Source organism: Notechis scutatus, chromosome 4 (assembly GCF_049901735.1).
Source record: "Notechis scutatus isolate UNSWTSFEM ecotype Mainland chromosome 4, rNotScu1.2, whole genome shotgun sequence".
Classification (NCBI taxonomy): domain Eukaryota; kingdom Metazoa; phylum Chordata; class Lepidosauria; order Squamata; family Elapidae; genus Notechis; species Notechis scutatus.
This window is the reverse complement of record NC_142012.1, coordinates 99,575,485-99,597,248: the sequence shown is the minus strand read 5'-3', so window position 1 is coordinate 99,597,248 and position 21,764 is coordinate 99,575,485. Positions and strand designations below refer to the sequence as shown.

Below are 21,764 nucleotides of genomic sequence, written 5' to 3'. Positions count from 1 at the left end.
AAATTGCTGCTTGGAATAAAGAAGAAATTCAGGCAATAATTGAAATCCCATTGTAACAACATTAAATAGAAAATTTGAGTTAATAGGAAGTATGTGATATAGAAAGCACATACTCATCAGTAAAGTATCACTGACTCACAATAACAATTTGTATTAATTTCAGCCATTGTTAGACAATGTTCTCTGTACATCTTCCAAATTAGAGCAGTATATCCAAAACTAAATTAGAAATCAGTTTAATTCCATGAAATATTTGATAGATGAGAAGATAATACCACTAGAAATAACTCTTTTGAACGGACACCAGCAGACTTAGCCCCCCAATTAATAAAAATGGGAGGAAATCCATATTTAGGCAAAATGTTGCTCAAAACATTTCATTGCGCTATCAGAGACCTTTTCTATATCCAATGAAACTGCCCTGTTGATTTTAATTCTTCTGAATGCACATTCCAAATATTAATTGATTATTAGAAACATAACAACTCTTGATGAATTGTTGACTGAGCTGAATGTTTAACAATAATGTAATCTATAAACTATATGCAAGGGTCTTTAACAATATTCTCATGTTTTATGAATATTTTTTTCATATTTCATTGAATATTTTTATATTCAATGCTTCATCAGTGGAGGTTTTTAAGATGAGACTGGACAGCCACTTGTCTGAAATAGATCTGCCCACGAGGTGCTTAAATCTGGCCCGCAGGACCACCCTGGAAACCTCAAAGGACCTGCCTGCGGTGCTAATGGCAGCCAAAATGGGCATAGGGGGCTGTGTGTGGTCCCGTGATGGGATTCAAAATTTTTTATTACTGGTTCTGTGGGTGTGGCTTGGTGGGTGTGGCAGGAGAAGGATACTGTAAAATCTCCATTCCCTCCCCACTTCTGTGGAGTTACTGCAAAATCGCATTCCCTCCCCACCTCACTAACCTGCTTTCCAGCTCTGTTCTCCTGTGCAGGCCAAAAAATTCTTTTAGTGACCTTTCAGACAGATATGTCCAGAGTGTGTGAATAAAAAAAAGGTAAAATGGTGGGCGCAACTACACAATACACATTTTAAAAACAGGAGTGGGGCTTCGATTACGCAGCAAACTCCATTCTTCCCCCCCTCTTTCTGGACCCCCTGTGTGTCAAACTTTGTATTATAATTTTATAAGCTTTAGTTTTCCATATTGAATAATAGGGAAAGTTCAATAGTTAATGATAACAAGCCGATCAGCTGGGACTCGGGAGGCAGAGAATAGATGGGGGCGGGGCCAGTCAGAGGTGGTATTTGCCAGTTCTCTGAACTACTCAAAATTTCCACTACCAATTCTCCAGAACCGGTCAGAACCTAAATACCGCCTCTGGTGCAGCCCCCTACACTCCGTTTTGGGCCTGGACGGCCTCCTGCAACACTCTGCCAGCCAAAAAGGGACACCACTGGCCAGTCCTTTGCTATTTCCAGGCTTTTATGTGGGAGAAAACCCGAATAACCAAAGATCCACATACAAATACCCGCGAGAACGTCAGAAAAACAAATTATATATATATATATATATATATATATATATATATATATATATATATATATATATATATATATATATATATATATATATATATATATATATTTTCTGAGGTTCTCGCATGGTATTTTATTCATGCTGTGTGGGCGACCTCTTCCCTGGTCCAACACCTCAAAGCCACAGGACACGAGATTGACTTTAAAAATACCAGAACTATCGCCAAAACCGAACACTTCAACAACAGAATAATCAGAGAAGCCATAGAGATAGAAAAACGCCCACACAGCATGAATAAAAGAGATGACACCTCCGCTTACCAGCCATTTGGAAACCCGCTCTCATGAACAGACGAGTACCTAACATGATGAATGACACCAGACCCACACCCACGAGGGCCACACGAGATGCCACCACCACACTTCCACGTAAAAAGCAGACTCACACCCACACAGAAGATGAGACACGACCACAGACCAGAAGCCGCACTGCAGCTGCATCACTACCCACTTCAAACCCTCTGAGCCATACATGAAGCGAACTGACCCCCCACCATGAAGATGCAGCACGACCACGAACTCGAAGCCAAACAGCAAGATCACAGCTCACCAACTCAAATCCCCCAGTAACTAAGACCAACCTGAGCACAACCAAGCCCCCACCTGAACAGAACACACCTCCAGCCAATCAGAACATGGCCAACCCCCAACCAATCAGAACACAGCCAAAACCCCAACCAATGAGAACACACCCCCACCCAATCAGAACACAGCCAAGCCCCCACCCAATCAAGTCACACCCCCACTAGCAGTTAAAAGGAAGAAGCAGCTGCAAGCTCACATCACTCTGAGAAGCACAGAGTTGAAGACAGAAGCCTGAAGATGATGAATGAGACTTCATCGAAACGTTGCCTAGATACTTCCAATCTTACGCAGGAGAAAACCGAATAACCAAAGATATATATATATATATATATATATATATATATATATATATATATATATATATATATATATATATATATATATATATATATATATACACACACACACACACACACACACACACACACACACACACACACACACACACATTTTATATTATATACATATATGTATACAGAATATACATATTTAAATGGGATTTGTGTTATATAGAGTCCAAAACAAGTAGCATTGTTTGTAGTTATGGATAATGAGACTGTGTAATTATAGCTAACTGGAATGCGATTTGATTGCCCTTCCTATTCTTCTTTTAAAATTATTTTTGAAATGGATCTAACTCCTGGAACAAGAATTATCATGAGTTAAGCTTATTATTTTTCCCAGAATAACATATTTCCCAAGAACGATGCAAATCTTACATCAATATTTCAATCTTCTTTTTGATTTACTTCCAAATGCCTGGAAGCTGCAAGTTAGTATTAAAAATAGCATGTTGCCATAAGCATTTGAATCTTTCAGTTTCCTGTAATGTGTTAATTTTCCATGTTTGTCATCACTCATTCATTCCTTGTCATCCAGTCTCTTATCGAATTAGCACCATAAACATCTGAGTTGAAGAGAAAGTTGCAAGACAGGCTGGATCAGGTTCCCTTGAAACCTTTGGTGTTTTTATTTTTTTAACTGTAGCTGCCAAATGCAACTTTTATTGCCTTTAAATGTTTTTGACAGGTCACCCATAAGCATTTTAAACAGGTCATTAAATAATGGTTTAGCTCAGTATTTTTCAACCTTGGCAAATGGAATTTTGGGAACAGAAGTCCATATATCTTAAAGTTGCCAAGGTTGAAAAGCACTGGCTTAGCTAGTCCCTAGCTCAAATTCTACTCCAATTGTTATATCTCCATCTGAGGTCAAATGCATGGATTGACCTGAGTCCTGGGGCTGTTATGTATATTATGGAGGCAATGTATTAGTAGGAGTCATCTTACTGAAGTAATGGTTGAGCACCTACCAGCTCAGGAATAATCAGGAGAAGGTGAGTTCTAGTCCTGCTTTTTAACTTGTTGATCTTGGGCCAGTTATTCTCTTTCAGCTCTAGGAAAAAAGAAATGGCAAACTACTTTCAAAAGAACCTGTCAAGAAAACTGCAGGGGCCAGTCCAGACAGTCTCCAGGGGTCAGCACTGATATGAAGACACATACACACCAAAAAGTAACTGAGTGAAGTCCTGTTGTACAAACATTCACATCACCCAATTCAATTTTCCAATATTACTGCTCCTGAGTGATTTGTCTTCCAGCTAACGTTGACTCCCCAGGTTTAGTCCATCTGTGGTGGTAACATGTAGCTAAATCAGGACATGATTGGGGGATCTTAAGAAAATCTCAAGGATGAAGTCTGCACTAGGAATTAAAAACAACCCGATCGAAGTCAGTGATAAGAAATTACATCGTCAGGTTTCCAACTCAGCTTGAGATCTTTGTTGTTTTTATCCTTATTTTTAATGACGGTCTGCATCTTTGATAACCTGGTGTAATTAATTGTTATCATTGACTATTGAACTTTCCCTATTATTCAATATGGAAATCTAAAGCTTATAAAATTATAATGTGAAGTCAGTTTGACACACAGGGGGTCCATAAATGGGGGGGGGGGGGGAATTCAAAAGAGTCAAGAAGAATGGAGTTTGCTGCATAATCGAAGCCCCGTTTTTTTGTTTTTAATATGTGTATTGTGCAGTTGCGCCCACCATTTTACGCTTTTTTTAATGCACACACTCCTGACATATCTGTCTGAAAGGCCACTAAAAGAATTGAGTGAGATGACAGGAAGGGTTCCTTTGTTTACAAATCAAAACTGAGAAGAACCCCATTTCACTCTTTTATATACTCTAAAGGGAGAAAGGATTATAGAGACTGTTTTGAAGAGCTCCCTACTTCTAAATATACCTCCTCTCCACCTCTGAAGGTATCTTTTAATCCCAGAAGTGGCTGTCAATTAAAAAGGTGACTTCAAGTGATTTCCTTTGTTCAGCTTCTCATCCTAATTGGGCTCAAAAAATGTGTGAAAGATTATTGTCTGTCCTCCTGAAGCTTCATGAAAAGAATTGTTACAGGGACCATGTTTGACTCAGCCCTTATTCTTTCCTCATTTTTATATATTTTCCTCACCTTTTAATTTTTTTTCTGGGTTTAAGACCATATTGGATGGGGGCAGGGGGGGTTGAATGTTTAAATCGGCTTCCAAGTCAGCTTTAAACAAGACCAGAAGGTGGAGGCCTAATTTATATGCAAAAGTTGTTTTCTGATGAAGCTTTTACACTTGGAAATTAGTTGTTTTCAAGGTTATTTTCTTTCCTTTGTAATGGACATTAATTTGAATGGCAAAATGTTGAGAGGGCAGATTGTGGGCTATTCAAATGCACTGAAAAGGATTTAGCTGGTTCTGTTTCCTGCTGGGGGTGGATGGGTGGTGAGCTGAGGGGGCTGATGGACTAGATACCTATTTACCAAGCAGAAGATTCTTATTTTAATGAAACTCAAATTGTTCAGGTTTGTTTGGCCGTAAAAGCTAAATTTATTTCATGAACCCTTCAACATAAATAGGCCCTTTAAATATTTTATTTATTTGTTCTATCAAATTTATGCAGCTCCCTATCTCACCCAAAGACAATCCTGGGCTGCACAAGAATAGATACAGCTGCCAATATGAAAAGAACAGGTAAGAATCTGAAAAAAATACACAGTAATAAATATTATAAACAGAAAAATACGAATCCTACTAGAGGTGAGGATAAAAATGCCCCCCCTCAACAATGGTGCCAAGTCCCCGGCACTCTGGCACCTTAATCAGGTTTTGAGGGAACTTTCAGAATATCAGGTATCAAATATTGCATCTATTTGCCCTGAATATTCTGAAATTAAATTGAAAAGATGATGAATGCAAGTTGGAATATTACATATATAATGTTTTCTACAGAAGAGGCAGGATTTAAAACAAGTACTGTTTCTTTGCCAAAACACCAAAGAAGTTTTAGATTTTTTTTATTTGGGGGGGCAGGAAAGGTGTGGGGTGAACTGTAGTTCTCTAAGCTTCAGGGCATTTTTTTTAAATTTAAGGGAGAATCCAAAGCAATTAGCATTTTGCTTCAAGATGTCAACCAGTCCAAGAAAAACAAAACAAGTTAAATATTTCCTTGGGTTATTCTAGGTCCCACACTTGAAACTAACATATTATTTCAATCCTGTCCTTTTCTTTTATTTTTTTAAAAGCCCTTGTGTAGTAAATAAAGTGCTGAAGTTCAAAGTTAAGATTTATGGTGGAAGGAAGTCGTTTCTGGATATTGGGCACAAATTCTGATGGGGTTCCTTTATCCATGATCCCTTCCAATTAATGATAAAGAAAGGCTAATCAGCTTCCTTAGAACGGATGGTATCAAAATTGTTGTAAATAAAAAGAACAAAGAAAAGGTGTCAGTGAGGGGAAAAAATACTCTGCATGTTTTTCCTACCATACTTTAAATAAATAAAAATAACTGGAACATGTTCTTCAAGTTCATTGACCTCCATATATTTGTTGTCAGGTAGGTGCTGATATTTTTTCTTCTCTTCAATCATGTCTGATTTTCAAGAGACTGTCTGCATAGGTCACTGTGGGTTTGTTTTTGGCAAAATTATTCAGAAATGTTTTTGTCACTGCTGCCTTCTGAGGGCTGAGTGGAATTGACTGGCCCAAGGTCACCCAGTTGGCTTTGTGCACCAGGCAAAACTAGAACTCCTACTAGTCTCCAGATTTTTAGCTTTGAACCTTAATCATTACACCAAACTGGCTTTCTGGAATAATAGTAGCTCAGGTTGTTAAAAAGATGTGAAGTAATAAAGTGAGTAAGTTAAATATTTCTGATCACTTCAAAATTGCTAGTCATGCAACTCACTCTCAGTTTCTAGTTCAATGCCTTAACCACTACCCCAAACTGGCTCTAACTGCTGATCTTAGAAGATACAATTAATGAGCTAAATAGCTGAGCTCAATACTCATTGATCAAATGTTCAGAAATTGACTTTTGTGGGCTTATTTTTAGGGATAGAGGCTCATGTTAAATATCTGATGGCTTTTAACGCCTACCATAATCCTTCCCAACCCTAAGCAGACTGACCAGAGAACCCATAGAAAGCAATTGACAAGTAAAGGCAGATTGTAATGTTTATTCATAAATCTTCCTTCCTTCCTTCCTTCCTTCCTTCCTTCCTTCCTTCCTTCCTTCCTTCCTTCCTTCCTTCCCTCCCTTCCCCCCTCCCTCCTATTGCTGAGTCTATATTGATTGCATTTTTCATAATTATTTAAATCTCATTGCATTAAAATTTAAAAGATATTAATTGTCACCATCGTTTTGGGGTACTTTTGGAAACTTTACATCATAACTCTCTTAATTTTCCCATTGGTCTGTAAAAGGATAAGACTAACATTACACATCACTTTTCTACCTAAACATTTGTACAAAGATTTGCATGAGGGGAACTTAGAAAGAGAATACAGACACTGACCTCTTGTGACTGACAGAAGAAATGCTATGATATATTTGGACCAAGCAGCAGGGGCATTTTAAAAATGATAATAATAAAAAGCTTTTGGGTGGGTTAATCTTTTTGCCTTCTGACTTCTATGTTCAGTGGCTGTTCCATTGTTTTAAAAAGAATATTAAGTTCCTTCTTGTGAGCAATTTGACAGAAAAGCTGGAAAATGTTTTAATGAATAAATACTTGTCTATGTGGAAAGGAAAAAATCAAATATGCTAAGAAATCATATCTATATATTTCCATCAGAAACTTTGGTTCCTGGCATGAAGCAGTTCTGATTATTAAGGCAATTCTCATGCAGATGTGATTACTATTTCTTTACTTATTACCTAGAGCTCATAATAACCATCAATTTTTACATAGCCTTATCTTCTTGTCATAAAGGAGCAAGTACATCAGAATAGCCAAGAAAGACCAATAAACAGTAAAATTCAATGAAACATTCATAGTTAAAATAAATAAAATAAATGATAATTTGAGTTGGGAATTGATACGTAAGTGTGTTATATTCAATAAACAGTTGCCAAACTCTCTTTATTTGTCTTTTGTATTATTATAGAGGTGAACATTTTAGAGGAACAAGCAAAGAATGTCAGAGATTATAAATGAAAAGTAGTAATGGAAATTATCATCTACTGTTTGGGAAAGATCAGTAGAAATTTGCATACACAAACACAAGCAGAGACACACAGACACTCAACTATCCATGCTGGATATCACTAAAGAATTCTTAAGATCAGTCTCTTCCTCATATTATTCTGATTTAATCTTCCCATAGTTCCTTTTTACCACATTGGATTTAAGAACTAATTTAAGAATTAATTCTTATCACGATCATATGTGGAAAGAGCAGAGTTAAAGATAGACGCCTACCTTAACTCTATAGAATTGCAATTTAATTGAACAAGAAGGTCCAGATCTCTCCACAATCTATTTTTAATTTTCTTAAAGCGATACTCTTCAATGTTCTCTAAGGGAAATATTTTTTCTAATAAGAATTGCATTTCAGCTCTTGGATGAAAAGCCATCCATTTGTGATTTTCATTCTTTGCTTAATCGTGGCACTGACTGAACCCTTACTAAATGAGAAATGATCAAATGTTCACTTATATCCCAGCAAGTTGCTGCCAAAATATGTCACTAAATAGCAATCCATCTGGATTCTGATTAATTCCAGCCCTGAGCTATTGCTCTTAGGTCATACTTTTCAAGTTGGTTCTTACCACTCCCAATAAAGGGCAATTATGTTTTGACAGAAAAACTGTTCCATTCTAACATGTGCTCCACATTATGGAAATGATTTTGTGGAATTATAGCCATTAGTTTATTCACCAAATTTAGACCATTATAATTTACCCAGTCAAGGTGAAAAATAAGCAATTTCTATAAGCTTTACACAGATTCAAAGGTTGCCCTGTCATGACTCACTGAGAAGCAAGAATTTTCTAATTTCTGTAGCCGCCATTGACCTATTGGGAATGACTGGGCAAGTTGCATTCCTATGAAAAAGAAGGTCCATCTGTAAAATCCTAGCTTTCTTCATGCTAACCATGCTTCGTGTCTAAGTATAAACATATGTTAGGAACAACCAAAGGTGAAGGTTCTCAGCTCTATAACTAGTTTTGTTCGACGTTTGTGATTATGGCCATTATTTGTCTCCATGGAGACATTGGTAGATCATGGGGATGACATGAGAGACTGTAGCAAATTTCCAGTATCCATAAAAACGCATTAAATGTATTAAAATACATTCATGCTTTGAATTTCTGTTTGTAAGATGAACCACAAATGTGCACTTTGACAACTCTTACTTTACAAATAGAGTTTTTAGGATATGGGGTGGTATAACTCTTTATTGCAAGACAATTTATCTTCTGATGATAGTACAAATTAGGGTTCGCTACCTTCTCTTCAGAGTATGCTGCCATAATTTATTGAATAAGTTACTGTATTAATTCCACATCGTGTATATATTAATACAGCAATGGGGAAAAATATACTGAGCCAGTTTGGTCTAGTGGTGAAGGCACCCAGGCCAGAAACTAGAAGACCATGAGTTTGAATCCCTTCTTAGGCATGAAAGTCAGTTCAGTGACTTAGGACCAGTCACTCTCTCTCAAACCAACAACCTCACATGGTGGTGGTTATGTGGAGGAGGAAGGAACATTAGGTATGTTTGTTGCCTTGAGTCACTTATAAAAGTAATAAAGGTATAATAAAAAACACATATCTGATGACAAGTAGAAGAAAAAGGAATCATATGAAGAATGGGCAGGTAGTCCTGTGTAGCTAACCTGCTTCCCCATCCTGAATCACCTGTTTCATGTGGAATACTGATTTCTATTTAGGACAGGACTGTGTACTATTATCTGTTTGAATTATTGCAACACATTCAGTGGGCCTGTTTTCATTTCAATTTAAGCAGGGAAGAGACTTTCTAAACAACCAAAGCCCCAAACATTAATCTGATGAAGCATGGTGACTAAGTCACTATACCATCATTTTTGATGAGGTGAAGGTAAATTTCCCCCCACTCTGTTCCCACCTGGTAGGCATTAGATGCCACGGTCATGTATTTCTATGTTAAAGGCACTTGCTTGCAGGTGTGATGGCTGAGTGGTTAAACACGCTGAGCTTGTCAGCTGTAAAACTGACAGCTCAGGTTTGAGACCCAAGCGCCCCGTGACAGGTTGAGCTCCTGTTACTTGCCCATGTAGCAGTTCAAAAGCATGCAAGGGCAAGTAGATAAATAGGTACCATTTCGGTTGGAAGGTAACAGCATTCCATGTGCCTCGGCATACAGTCATGCTGCTCACATGACCATGGAAAGCATCTTTGGACAATGCTGGTTCCCTCAGCTAAGAAAAGGAGATGAGCACCTCCCCCTAGAGTCAGATACAACTGACCAGAGGAAACCTTTACATTTAGCTCTTCCCCAGGTCTAGAAATCCACTCTTGCACATGTGCTTTTCATGGCTGTTTCTTGCCTTTCTCTAAGCCATAATGAGAGAAATTATCATTCTCTGCTGGTAGTGTGTGAAATTTATCAGTCCCTTACCTGGACCAAACGCAAATGGGACCCAAGTGTCATGGCAGTTCTGACTCTCTGAGGAGGTTACTTTAGAGGAGGCATGTCCAATCTATGGTGATTTTCAGCCAGTAACTCTCTCTCTCAACCCATGATGTCAGCAACAAGCTGGTCAGTCAATTCCTGTTACAACCAAATATTCAATACTCCGAAAAAAGCAGACTCTGCTCTTGAGGGGAAACGATAGGAAATAAAAACAAATCTATATTTTGCTAAGCACAATAACCACAAAACTAAACTGAAAATTTGTTTGGCTTTATTTCATTGCTTTTGTTTATAAGGCAGGACTGTAGCAAAATGAAGCTTAGAGCTATTATTATGACCTTTTATAGTATCCTATTCATGCCACTAGTGAACCATTTTATAGTCTTTTCTTTTGTAAGAATAAAGTTAAGAGGCACCATTTCAAACTGCTCATAATTAAAATAAACCTTTGAAGTTTCCACTTACCTGGAAGTCAGTCCCTGTGAAACTCAAAGGGCTTACTACTTGCCAGTAGACACGTACAGAATTACAGTGTAAATACATTAAGTATATTTTAAAAAGGAAGGTAAAACTGAAAAAAATAATGAATGGTACATTGAGAAAAATGTTTAAAAACCAAACAGACAGATCATTTTATAATCTTCTATCAAAGTCATAATTCAGAAATTATAGTCACTTTCGGCTGTTATTTCTCAAAATATCTTGGATAGTAGTTGAATTTGCATAAATGATCCTTTTCGGTGCAAAACTCTGGAGATCAGAGACAGACTCATAATTTGAGGTGATGGTTCAATTTGGCCCAAAGATTGTATAACCTCGTTTCAAAGTCAAGCTTTAAGAACAATGTCTTCCTTAACGAGGTGAAAAGGGGTTCACAATCTTCATTGAAATGTAGTTCTGCAAAAATAAAAAGAAGCCATAATGAATTCTTCACATTTAAACAGGCATGGCAGTTTTTAATTCACAAGTGTTCAACTAAAATCATTACAAAATCGTTTAAAGAAAAAACATGCCTATAGTGTCAATCATCTCCTTCGTATATGGAATTCCTTTTTGGCTCACAGCTTAGGTTCAAAAAGTTCCTGCTTTGGTGACACATTTAACTTACTTTCAGAGCAATGTATATAAATATTGTGTAAAGGAAGTGATCTTTTACATGATCTTGACACAGAGCTACAATAATTAGTGATTAGTCTACTTACTGTTATGGTCCTTGGCTTACAACTGGTAGCTTAGTGACTGATCATAGTTACAATAGATTCCCCCCGCCCCCAAGATACCTAAAGCCCAATGACTGCCCCCTCTAGATCATGTGGTTGCATTTCAGGGGTCTGACACCCAGCCTGTATTTACGGTCATCTGCAGCGTCCTGTTACATGATCGCGTTTACTTCTTGTTTTCAGCAAAAATTCCCCATATTGAACAATGAGTTCGCTTAACATCCATAGGAAAAAACATTTGTAAAACTGGATTATAAATTGTGAATTATCAGTATAATTTTACAGAATCCTAAACATTCTAATTAGTCTATTTACTATAAGTCTAAATGGTCTAATTACTGTTAGCTCTAGGGAAAAAGGCTATGGCAAACCAAGAAAAGGGATATGTCCTGGAAGTCTCTGAAAATAGGACAATTGAACAAAAGAAAAAAAAATCCCTAAAGTATCTTATACTTTGAACATGTATAAAATAATTGCCTAATTAACGCAATAATGAATTGATTTATATTTTAATCCATTTAACGATGCTTAGTAAAACTGAAAACATTTAACTTTCCATCAATGCCTATTGAAACCCAAAAGGCATGTTTGTCTGTCTGTGGTCAAGTGCACATATGTATAACCTGATTATCAACCTAACTAACTTGAAAGTAAAAAGATTCAAACAGAAAATACATACTGGCAAGGAATATAGGAGGATTGCTACAAATAAAAGCACAATCAGCAGGATGATGATGCCAATGAAGACCCACTTAAATCTCCGCCACACAATGAATTTCATGGTCTTGCATGGATTTGTGAACCAAAGGAAGGACGTGTCTGGTCGGCTGTGGAAGGAAAAAAGACCCAGTTGGTGCATGGCTTTTACATGGTTGACTATGTGTGCAGAAATCCTAACTTTAAGAATCTAGCATAAATACTATGAATACTATTACTGATCTGTTGAAGATTAAGGATCCTATGTAGATATTAATGCCATATAATATGTAATAAGAGGCACAGGGAATTCCTGTTAATGATCCTAATTGACATGGGCAATTCTGTCGCTAAGAGAAGTAGTTGCTAAATGGGAAATCGGGCGTTTGCAAATGTGATTTCTGGCTAGGAAAGAGACAAGACAACTCAGTTTTATACTTTTGGCTTTTGTTTGCCTCCTAGCTACTCCTCTGCCCTTTGGAATGTTCAAGTGACAGTTTATTGCCATGTACACACTGAAAGCAATGCAGTGACACAACCCCACCGCCAAGCTTTGGGTTGGGAGATATGGGTGTACTATGCAAATAACTTATAGTACTCTTGAAATCCCCTTTTCTCCAATCTCTCCACTCTGTGCACAGGTGTATGGGAGAAAAAAAGCAGCTTATACCTATAGGTAATCTCTCCTTTGTCTGACCTTTTCCTGCTACTGGTAAGATCACATTATTCTCAGTTTGTAGAAGAACAAACATCTTATCCTCTTGAAATCCCTCTCTTAGCAGGAGGATTGAAGGATCAGGCAAAGGAGAGACTATCTGCAGAAATTGCTTCCTCCCTCTCCATCACAGAGCAGAGATTTTGGAGAAGAAGAAATTTTAAGAGAGTAAGTTGTTTGCATAGGATGCATTGGGCTGCATTGCATCTGATGTGTAGAAGAGCAATCAGCTTACTCTCTTGCAATCCCCCTCCTCTTCAATCTCTCTGTTCTGTAAGGTGGAGGAACAAAGAGGTCAGGCAGAGGACAACACACACTGACTATAAAATTATGTGACTGATGGACCCTGCAAAGTCATAAAAGGTCATAACTGGGCTGTAAAGTTATTTTTTCAGTACCATTATAACTTCAAAGGGTCACTGAATGAATGATCAGTAAGTGAGTACTACTTGCATTTTTGTGTAAATGTTCAAATTTCCAGTTTTTCTGCCTAAAAAGAGTGTTTATTTCTATCCCTCTCATCTTCAAATGTCCACGACTGTTTCTGTTACAGTTCTTAAAAGTAAGGTTTGCACAACAGTGTGCTAGGCACAAATTCACTTGCTCTTAAACATATTTGTCTTGAAGAAAAGACTGATGATTGGAGGAGAAAGTGCTGCACGAAATGACTATCAAATGATCATCTCAGTGTAATTTTTCAAGTTGCAAGTTATAAGAAGTTGTGCAATATAGAAATGAATTCCAATGTCTCCATTAAAGTCAAACTTTTGGGCTAGACTAGGCATTAAAACAAAGGCCACTGGACCACTAGGAGCCAACTAAGCATGTGTTCTCATTGAAATGATTCTCGTTTTAGAATAGAATAGAATAGAATTCTTTATTGGCCAAATGTGATTGGACACACAAGGAATTTGTCTTCAGTGCATAAGCCCCTCAGTGTACATAAAATCTATAAGTGATAAATCATGATCATAGTCATCATAAAAATGCATTAATCATAAATCATAAGATACAACACTTAGTGATAGTCATAGAATACTAAATAAGCAATCAACATAAATCATATTAGGAAACTAAATAAAACAATATAAATTGTAAAGAAACAAGCAACAAAGTTATAATCCTAAGTAGAAAAGGAGATTGGTAATAGGAAAAATGCAAAGAATAATAGTAATACAGCCTTACTAAATAGTTTGACAATGTTGTGGGAATTAGTTGTGTGGAAGCGTGATGGCATGGGGGGTGGTGGAATTGTCCTTGTGTCTAGTTGTTCTGGTGTGCAATGCCCTATAGCAGCGCTGTCAAACTCTCAGCCCACAGGCCAGATGCTGGCCACACCCATGCCTGGTTTAGGGAAGGGGGAAAACTCCCAATACATCACATGATGCCACTGTGACAGTGTGAGTTTGACACCCCCACCCTATAGCGTTGTTTTGAGGGCCGAAGTTGAAAATTTATGTCTAGGATATAAGGGGTCTGTAGATTTTCACAGCCCTCTTTTTGACTCATGCAGCATACAATTCCTCAATGGAAGGCAGGTTGGTAGCAATTGTTTTTTCTGCAGTTCTAATTATCTTCTGAAGTCTGTGTCTGTCCTGTTGGGTTGCAGAGCCAAACCAGACAGTTATAGAGGTGCAGATGATAGACTCAGTAATTTCTCTGTAAACCTTTACGTTTCCATGGACTTGCCATTCTCAAGGTATCCCCAATACTTAAACCATCATATCAACATGTTGAGAAGCCAATCTGCAAGATATTAACCCTAAAATAAAAAATGGAACATATCTTACTTTGGCATGTCTAGTTTGGGGTTCATATTAGGTTCATCTCTTCCTTTACCAGCTGGTCGTTCCTCAATGTCTTTTTCACCAAGCACTTCCAGAGTCATTTCAACTTTACCCTTTAAATAAATAAAAATATTATCAACAACTTTATAGTGCTGCAGCTTAATGTTTTTTTTAATTCATGATGTCCAATGATACATGAACAGATTTCAATCCCATCCTGAAATGTGATTCAGTGTAGAGTGAATCTCAACTTCAGCAGCTTTAAAATGTGTGGATTCCCAGAATTCCACAACCAGATTCTCCCCAGGAAAATCCCCCAACCCACCAAGCAAAAATCACATTCAGATTTTGTGACATAAGGGTATGCTTTGTGTGCATAAGTTGCACTGATTTTCATTGCATATTGGTACTTCTTGGAATTTATCTTCATAATCAATTCAATCTCTACTACTTTAATATTTGGGGCAAAAACCAGTTATTAAATAAATTGTGGATTCTGTCCCTTTATCAGGGTCTATTGTGGAGGAGTCAAAGAAATGGGATGACCAGAAATGGAGCAGATTCTATAAACCAAAATTTAATGATGAGCTTATGTAAATAGTTTAGAATTATAAATCTCAAGACAACTGAAATGAAAAATCCCATGGAAGGCGCTTCCAGGTATAGAACTTTTCATTTACTTAATTACTTACTTACTAAATATTGTGTGCAACACTCCCCTTTGAAACAATTTAAATCTGTTGTAAGGAAGATGGGTAGTGAAAGTTTGAGAAGCAAAATGAAAGGGTCTAGGACAACTCGCCCCGATTGTCTCACCATGGTTGACTCACCCCAGCCAACACACTGCAGCCAAATCGCCATGGAACAACTCGCCATGGGACAATTCAATGTGGGATAACTCAAGAGAGAGACAAGTGAACTGTAGCAGCAGGCCTTGTCTTGCTTTAGATTTGAACCCGAGCACTTCTAACTTGAGAAGGCTCATACCAAGACTTGTCCCTCTCTTGAGTTGTCCTACATTGAATTGTCCTGTAGCGAGTTGGCCGTGGCGAGTTGTTCTATGGCCTGTTAGCCATGGCAAGTCAGCTGAGGTAAGTTGGCCATGGCGATTTGTCCCATTCCGAAACGAAAACCCAAGCATTAAGAAGTATTAACAGAACCTTACAGCCAAAACACGGGAACCATCTTTTTCAACATAGCACGGCCACCACCCCCTCATGGATTTTTGTTCAAAGAGTGAAGCAGTCTTAACATTCTTCATCACGTTCATTGGCTTGTGCTCTGGAATCATGTCTAAACTGCACTTTTGTGAAACCTTTGCTGGCACCACTGCCTTGTGCAAATCAAGTTCAACAAAACCTAAAGGGAAAGAGAAAGGGCAGAGAAAGAAAACATCATTTTCTCACACACAGAACATCAGGACATAACTATCCCCATCCTGAAATACTTTATACATACCCAGATAATCATCTAAAGAAAATTTATCATTATCCCATATTTGAATAAGCAGCTTGGGTGGAATTCTGAATTCGGTATTGTCAAGACTCCAGAAGTGTTCCTAAGAGCCAAAATCAGAAGAGAAGGAGACTAAGCAAGGAATTTATAATGAATTTCCCTCATCATCTTTTGCAAAAGTGCTCTTAGCATCATCTATCTAACGCTTTCTATCAACAGCATTTCAGTTCTGCCTGAAGAAAATCTACAGAGATTAAAAAGATCAATTAGCTTCAGTTCTTTGGGTACATTAGAAGCCAGTGATACTCTGACCACTGAAAGCTGGTTAAACACTTCGTATTCAAGGAACATATGCATAAACTAGATTCAGTTAATCTTGTACAAAAAAATCTTTGGCAACTTATTTTTTTCTCCTGTGAACTTGAGACAATGCTACATGAGCCTGGGAAAAGATAGATCTGTTTTAAGGAGTTGCAGATAGCTGCTCCATGTGTGACTTTTTTTGCCTTCTAGTTTAAGTGTGGAATTGTCCACTGTTAGGGATTAGTAGCAATTCCATGATTTGCATTTGGTAAATCACTAACAATCTGTGTTGAACTGTGTTAAGCTTTCAGCACACTATCTGATCCCTAACCTTTGCATCAGTTAGTAATGTTGCTGCCACATTTGGCAAAATAATGCAAAACAGAATAAGAATTAGGAGGAGAGGGTCTTTTCTGTGACATCCCCCCAACCCCAATCTTTGTAGTTCATAGAAAATATTTCAAAGGTTCAGTTGTTCTGACTCATTTCATAATCTTTGATTGTATTTTACTCAGCCTTTTTATTTTGAATTGAATATCGTTTTTCATTGTCCTCAATATCTGATATGTTTTGCATCCCCGAAATTCATTTTTTGTGTGTGAAAACTTTTGCCTGAAAAATTGAACTTTCCTTCTATTGTCATTGCTACAATAAAAAAAGAGAGAAAGGTGTTTCACAGAAATAAGTATTAGCAAGGTGTCCCACTATCCTGCCTGTGCTGGCAGGGGATGCATCCTGCGGGCCCCATCAGCCAAAAATTCTGGCGGACAGGGCTCAGGAGAGGTCCTTCTCTGCCATTGCACCTGCCCTGTGGAACATCTTGCCCCCCCTAGTGGTGGGATTAAATTTTTTTTACTACCGGTTCTGTGGGCGTGGCTTGGTGAGCGTGGCAGGGGAAGGATACTGTAAAATCTCCAGTCAGAGGTGGTATTTGATGGTTCTCCGAACTACTCAAAATTTCCGCTACTGGTTCTCCAGAACTGGTCAGAACCTGCTGAATGCCACCTCTGCACCCACCCCCCACCCCCATTGTGAGGTCAGCCTCAACACCCCCCTCCCTGCCCTTCCACAAGAATCTAAAGACCTGGCTCTGCCAGCTAGTTTGGGGTTCCAATGAGGGAACATCACAGTGACTGATTAACAATAGATCTCACTCCCCCCCCCCATCCTGGTCCCTCGGCCTCCCCATCTTTAAATGTATTGCAATGTTTGGCTTGTTTTAACTTATTAATAGTGTGTGTGTGTGTGTGTGTGTGTGTATGTATGTATGTGTGTGTGTGTGTGTGTGTGTGTGTGTATATATATATATATATATATATATATATATATATATATATATATATATACATACATATACATACACATACACACACACACACACACACACACACACACACACACACACACATATATATATATATATATATATATATATATATATATATATATATATATATATATATGTTTTCTTAAGTTTTCGCGGTACTACATGTATGGTGTTCGGCTTGGTTCGGGTATTTTCCCACGTCATTGTAGTTCTTTTAAAGTTGTAGCACGTTTCAGCAGAATCTCATCTGCCATCATCAGGCTTCAGTATTGTGTCCGTCTGTGAGTCAGACTTTTACAGTGGTTTCAGATTTGAATTTGGGGCAGCCTATTGCTGTGCCAGAATGGTTTTTCTTCATCTTGATTGGTTGGGAGTCTTGGTCTGTGTTTATTGGTCTCGGAGTTTGCTGTGTTCTGCTTGATTGGTGTCTCTAATATCTTCTGTCTGTTTTTGGCTCTTTTTGTATCTTGATTGGCTGGCAGCATTGTGTTGCTTTAATGGAGGTCTTTAGTGCAAAGACCTCCATTAAAGCAACACAATGCTGCCAGCCAATCAAGATACAAAAGAGCCAAAAACAGACAGAAGATATTAGAGACACCAATCAAGCAGAACACAGCAAACTCCGAGACCAAAACACAGACCAAGACTCCAACCAATCAAGATGAAGAAAAACCATTCTGGCACAGCAATAGGCTGCCCAAATCAAATCTGAAACCACTGTAAAAGTCTGACTCACAGACGGACACAATACTGAAGCCTGATGATGGCAGATGAGATTCTGCTGAAACGTGCTACAACTTAAAAGAACTACAATGACGTGGGAAAATACCGAACAACGAACATATATATATATATATATATATATATATATATATATATATATATATATATATATATATATATATATATATATATATATATATATATAAGGCATTCAGCTTTGTTCGGGTATTTTCCCATGTCATTATAGTTGTGCTTTTAAAGTTGTAGCAACATTTCGGCAGAATCTCATCTGCCATCATCAGGCTTCTGTACAGTGTTCATCTGTGAGTCAGACTGAAATGGCTGTGAAAGTCTGACTCACAGATGAACACTATACAGAAGCCTGATGCTGGCAGATGAGATTCTGCCGAAACGTTGCTACAACTTTAAAAGCACAACTATAATGATGTGGGAAAATACCGAACAAAGCTGAATGCCATACATGTAAGTACCCGAAAACTTAAGAATATATATATATATATATATATATATATATATATATATATATATATATATATATGTATGTATGTATGTATGTATGTATGTATGTATATGTATATGTATATGTATATGTATATGTATATGTATATGTATATGTATATGTATGGCCTTCAGCTTTGTTCTTTTAAAGTTGTAGCAACGTTTTAAGAAAACAAATATGTATATGTATATGTATATGTATATGTATATGTGTATATATATATATATATATATATATATATATATATATATATAGTAAGAAAACATATATATATATGTACACACACACACACACACACACATATAGTAAGCTGCCCAGAGTTACCTTGTGGTAAGATGGGCGGCCAAACTTTTTAAATTAATAAAAAAGGTGGGATGGGTGCTTGCTGCAATCACAGGAAAGACTGCCCACTGATAGGCATAATCACTCTTGAAGTGACTTGACTTATATTTCTAGGCTATTATCTTGCACCATGTAATATCTCTCAAATAAGACATTATGGGACAAGCATATTTGATTGTTGTTGTTTTAAATGAAAAATGGGCATGAAAGGTGAAAGCCTTTAGTGAAAAAAAACAACAAAGGGAAGAGTTGTGCTCCTTTCTTTTCTATTTCCTGTTCAGAATTACCCATATACCATCTCCTTGCTCTTCCATCCTTAGGGAAAAATATTAAGTCAGAATTATTTTCTTCTGTGGATGAAGAAGTGGTTGAGGAAGCCAGAGAAGCAGGGCAAGCTAAAAATCCCTCATGGTTCTTCCTACAGATTTATGTACAATGGTTTTCACAATTTCATTAAAACAGATACAAGCTTAGGTGCTCATTCTTATGTGCATTGGTTATTGCAGAGCTGTGCTTGGGGTCCATACCTTTTTGGAAACTGTACAGAGTTGCTCTGCTGGAAAATAATCGAAAGGAAAAATAAATCTCCAGTTGAAATTCCCTTCCCCATCAAGGGACCTATAATGGACGTCCGTTTTCTGTTTGTACTCTTCGTGGCCAGGCATCCAGCTGAAAGTCAGAAGCAAGCAAATTGAGCTGTGTAGTCCATAGAACTGACCCATCCAGTGTTTCTCAACCCTGGCAACTTTAAGATATGTAGACGTCAACTCCAAGTTCTCCAATCTGGCAGGGGAATTCTGGGAGCTGAAGTCTATACATCTGAAAGTTATCAAGATTAATGGACTAATCTTTCTAACCTACAAACACTGTACAACCTTGCATCCAAATGGATGGCTTTTCATATGGACCAAATGATGGAATGTGAATATTGCAATTCCAATACTTAATGATTGCAGGCCAAAGTGACCAGGTTCCATAACACTGAACCATGCTTTCCTATTTTCAACAAGTCCTGCCAAAGTCATTGTTACCCTTTTATATAGATGTCACTCATTTCTTCTCCTGTGATGCTTTTCTCATCCAGGATGACATCCTTGGTGTTCCAAATTATCACCCGTAGTTCATGCCTGCAATGCAAGATATGGAAATAATGAAGGCTTAATACTCTTGTGTTCGCTTCCATCTGAGTTCACTGATGGTGACAAGGGGAAACAGAAGAGAACAGACTGCAAGGTGAACTTCTCATTCACCTGGAAACGATTTGAAGGGATCAATATTTCTGGGCCACGAAATATCATGCTACAAACTTCAGCCGAGCTTACTCACTTTTTAGCCTTGCGAGGAGTGATGTTAAAAGGAGGACCTGGTGGGCCCAAGCTTTTGGGAAAAACATCCACCCACATCTGAAGCTTCCCCTGTATCAATAAGATAATAATCATGTCAGGCGTTATCTTAAATAAAGAAGACAAGAAAACCCATCTCTTAACCTAGCAGTATTCTAATTTGATGACATGACCTGGATGCAAAACCCCATAAGAATTCACTCTGCATGCCCTGGTCACATTTGGCTGGATTGTGCTGGATTGAAGCTCCACCTAATTCTTTTAAATTCAAAGAACAAACTATGATTAAAACTAATGGGTTTTTCAAAAGCGTTTTGCAACAGAGTGGGACACCGCACTTCTATGAAAAGAAGACCATTCACAGGACATACGCAGAACAGCCCTTTGGACTCTGACCCATAACAGCAAGTCATAATATTGCACAGTAGGATTGCTTTGAAATTGCACTCACTTTAACTGTCAGAAGCATCCTTCACAAGGTACTTCCCATAATGACCATCTGATTAGGATGACATATTTCTACTATTATTTTTATTGCGTGTGTGATATTTCACCGTAAGAATTATTTTACAAAAATAGTATTACAAGGTGTGTGCATATTACCTGCCAATGCAGGTCTCCCTGGCTGGATGAAACAAAGCAATGATAATGCAACATGGAGTATCAAGTATTATGTAGTCAGCTTCATCAGAAAAATCACAGGGTAGGAGACTATGTTACGGATGTTTATTTAATTTCATTCACATGTTGCGATTCATAATGGGCTTTTCCTAGACATACACCTGAATATCCCTTAAAAAAAAGATCATATCCCTATAGAATTACTGACAAAAGGTGGATGCAAGAGTAGAAAGGTACCTAACTCTATTGTAGGAATCATTTTGTATCTAGCTTTTTCCTCGGATCTGCATCTCATGAACTTAGAAAGAAAAGAATTTTTGGGAGGGAATACCTGAGGAATATTGGGTTGGAAGGTACTGTACAGGGTTCTGGTTTCCACATGCTCTGGCACCAAGCCCTGAGTTCTGAGAATGTGAAGAGCCAGCCTTTCTTCTCCAGGTCCCAGATGCTCGTGCAATATTTTGTTTACCTCTGAAATCAAGTGAAAGAAAACCGTGAAAATCACAAAAAACTCACTACACAGAGCACTGAAAGTAGGCATGCCTATCTGCTGCCAACCTTTCTAAATAGACCAGACAGGAAACACGATCAGGTGAGCAAATTCTACTTT

The 21,764-nt window shown here is 37.7% G+C and overlaps 1 protein-coding gene across 4 annotated transcripts in view; it reads right to left on the bottom strand.

The window, feature by feature from the left end:
- Positions 1-10,351: 10,351 nt before the first annotated feature.
- Positions 10,352-21,764, bottom strand: part of MYOF (myoferlin) — a 122,226-nt gene continuing 110,813 nt past the window's right edge. For all 4 annotated transcript variants that reach the window (XM_026670749.2, XM_087964202.1, XM_026670750.2 and 1 more), the window contains 9 exons: positions 21,486-21,625; positions 20,517-20,605; positions 20,222-20,317; positions 19,718-19,859; positions 15,979-16,078; positions 15,686-15,879; positions 14,524-14,633; positions 12,002-12,149; positions 10,352-10,999 (listed from right to left, as the gene is read on the bottom strand). In XM_026670749.2, coding sequence (XP_026526534.2) covers positions 10,955-10,999; positions 12,002-12,149; positions 14,524-14,633; positions 15,686-15,879; positions 15,979-16,078; positions 19,718-19,859; positions 20,222-20,317; positions 20,517-20,605; positions 21,486-21,625 — 1,064 coding nt within the window. In that variant the 3' untranslated portion in view covers positions 10,352-10,954. The remainder of the gene's footprint in view (positions 11,000-12,001; positions 12,150-14,523; positions 14,634-15,685; positions 15,880-15,978; positions 16,079-19,717; positions 19,860-20,221; positions 20,318-20,516; positions 20,606-21,485; positions 21,626-21,764) is intronic.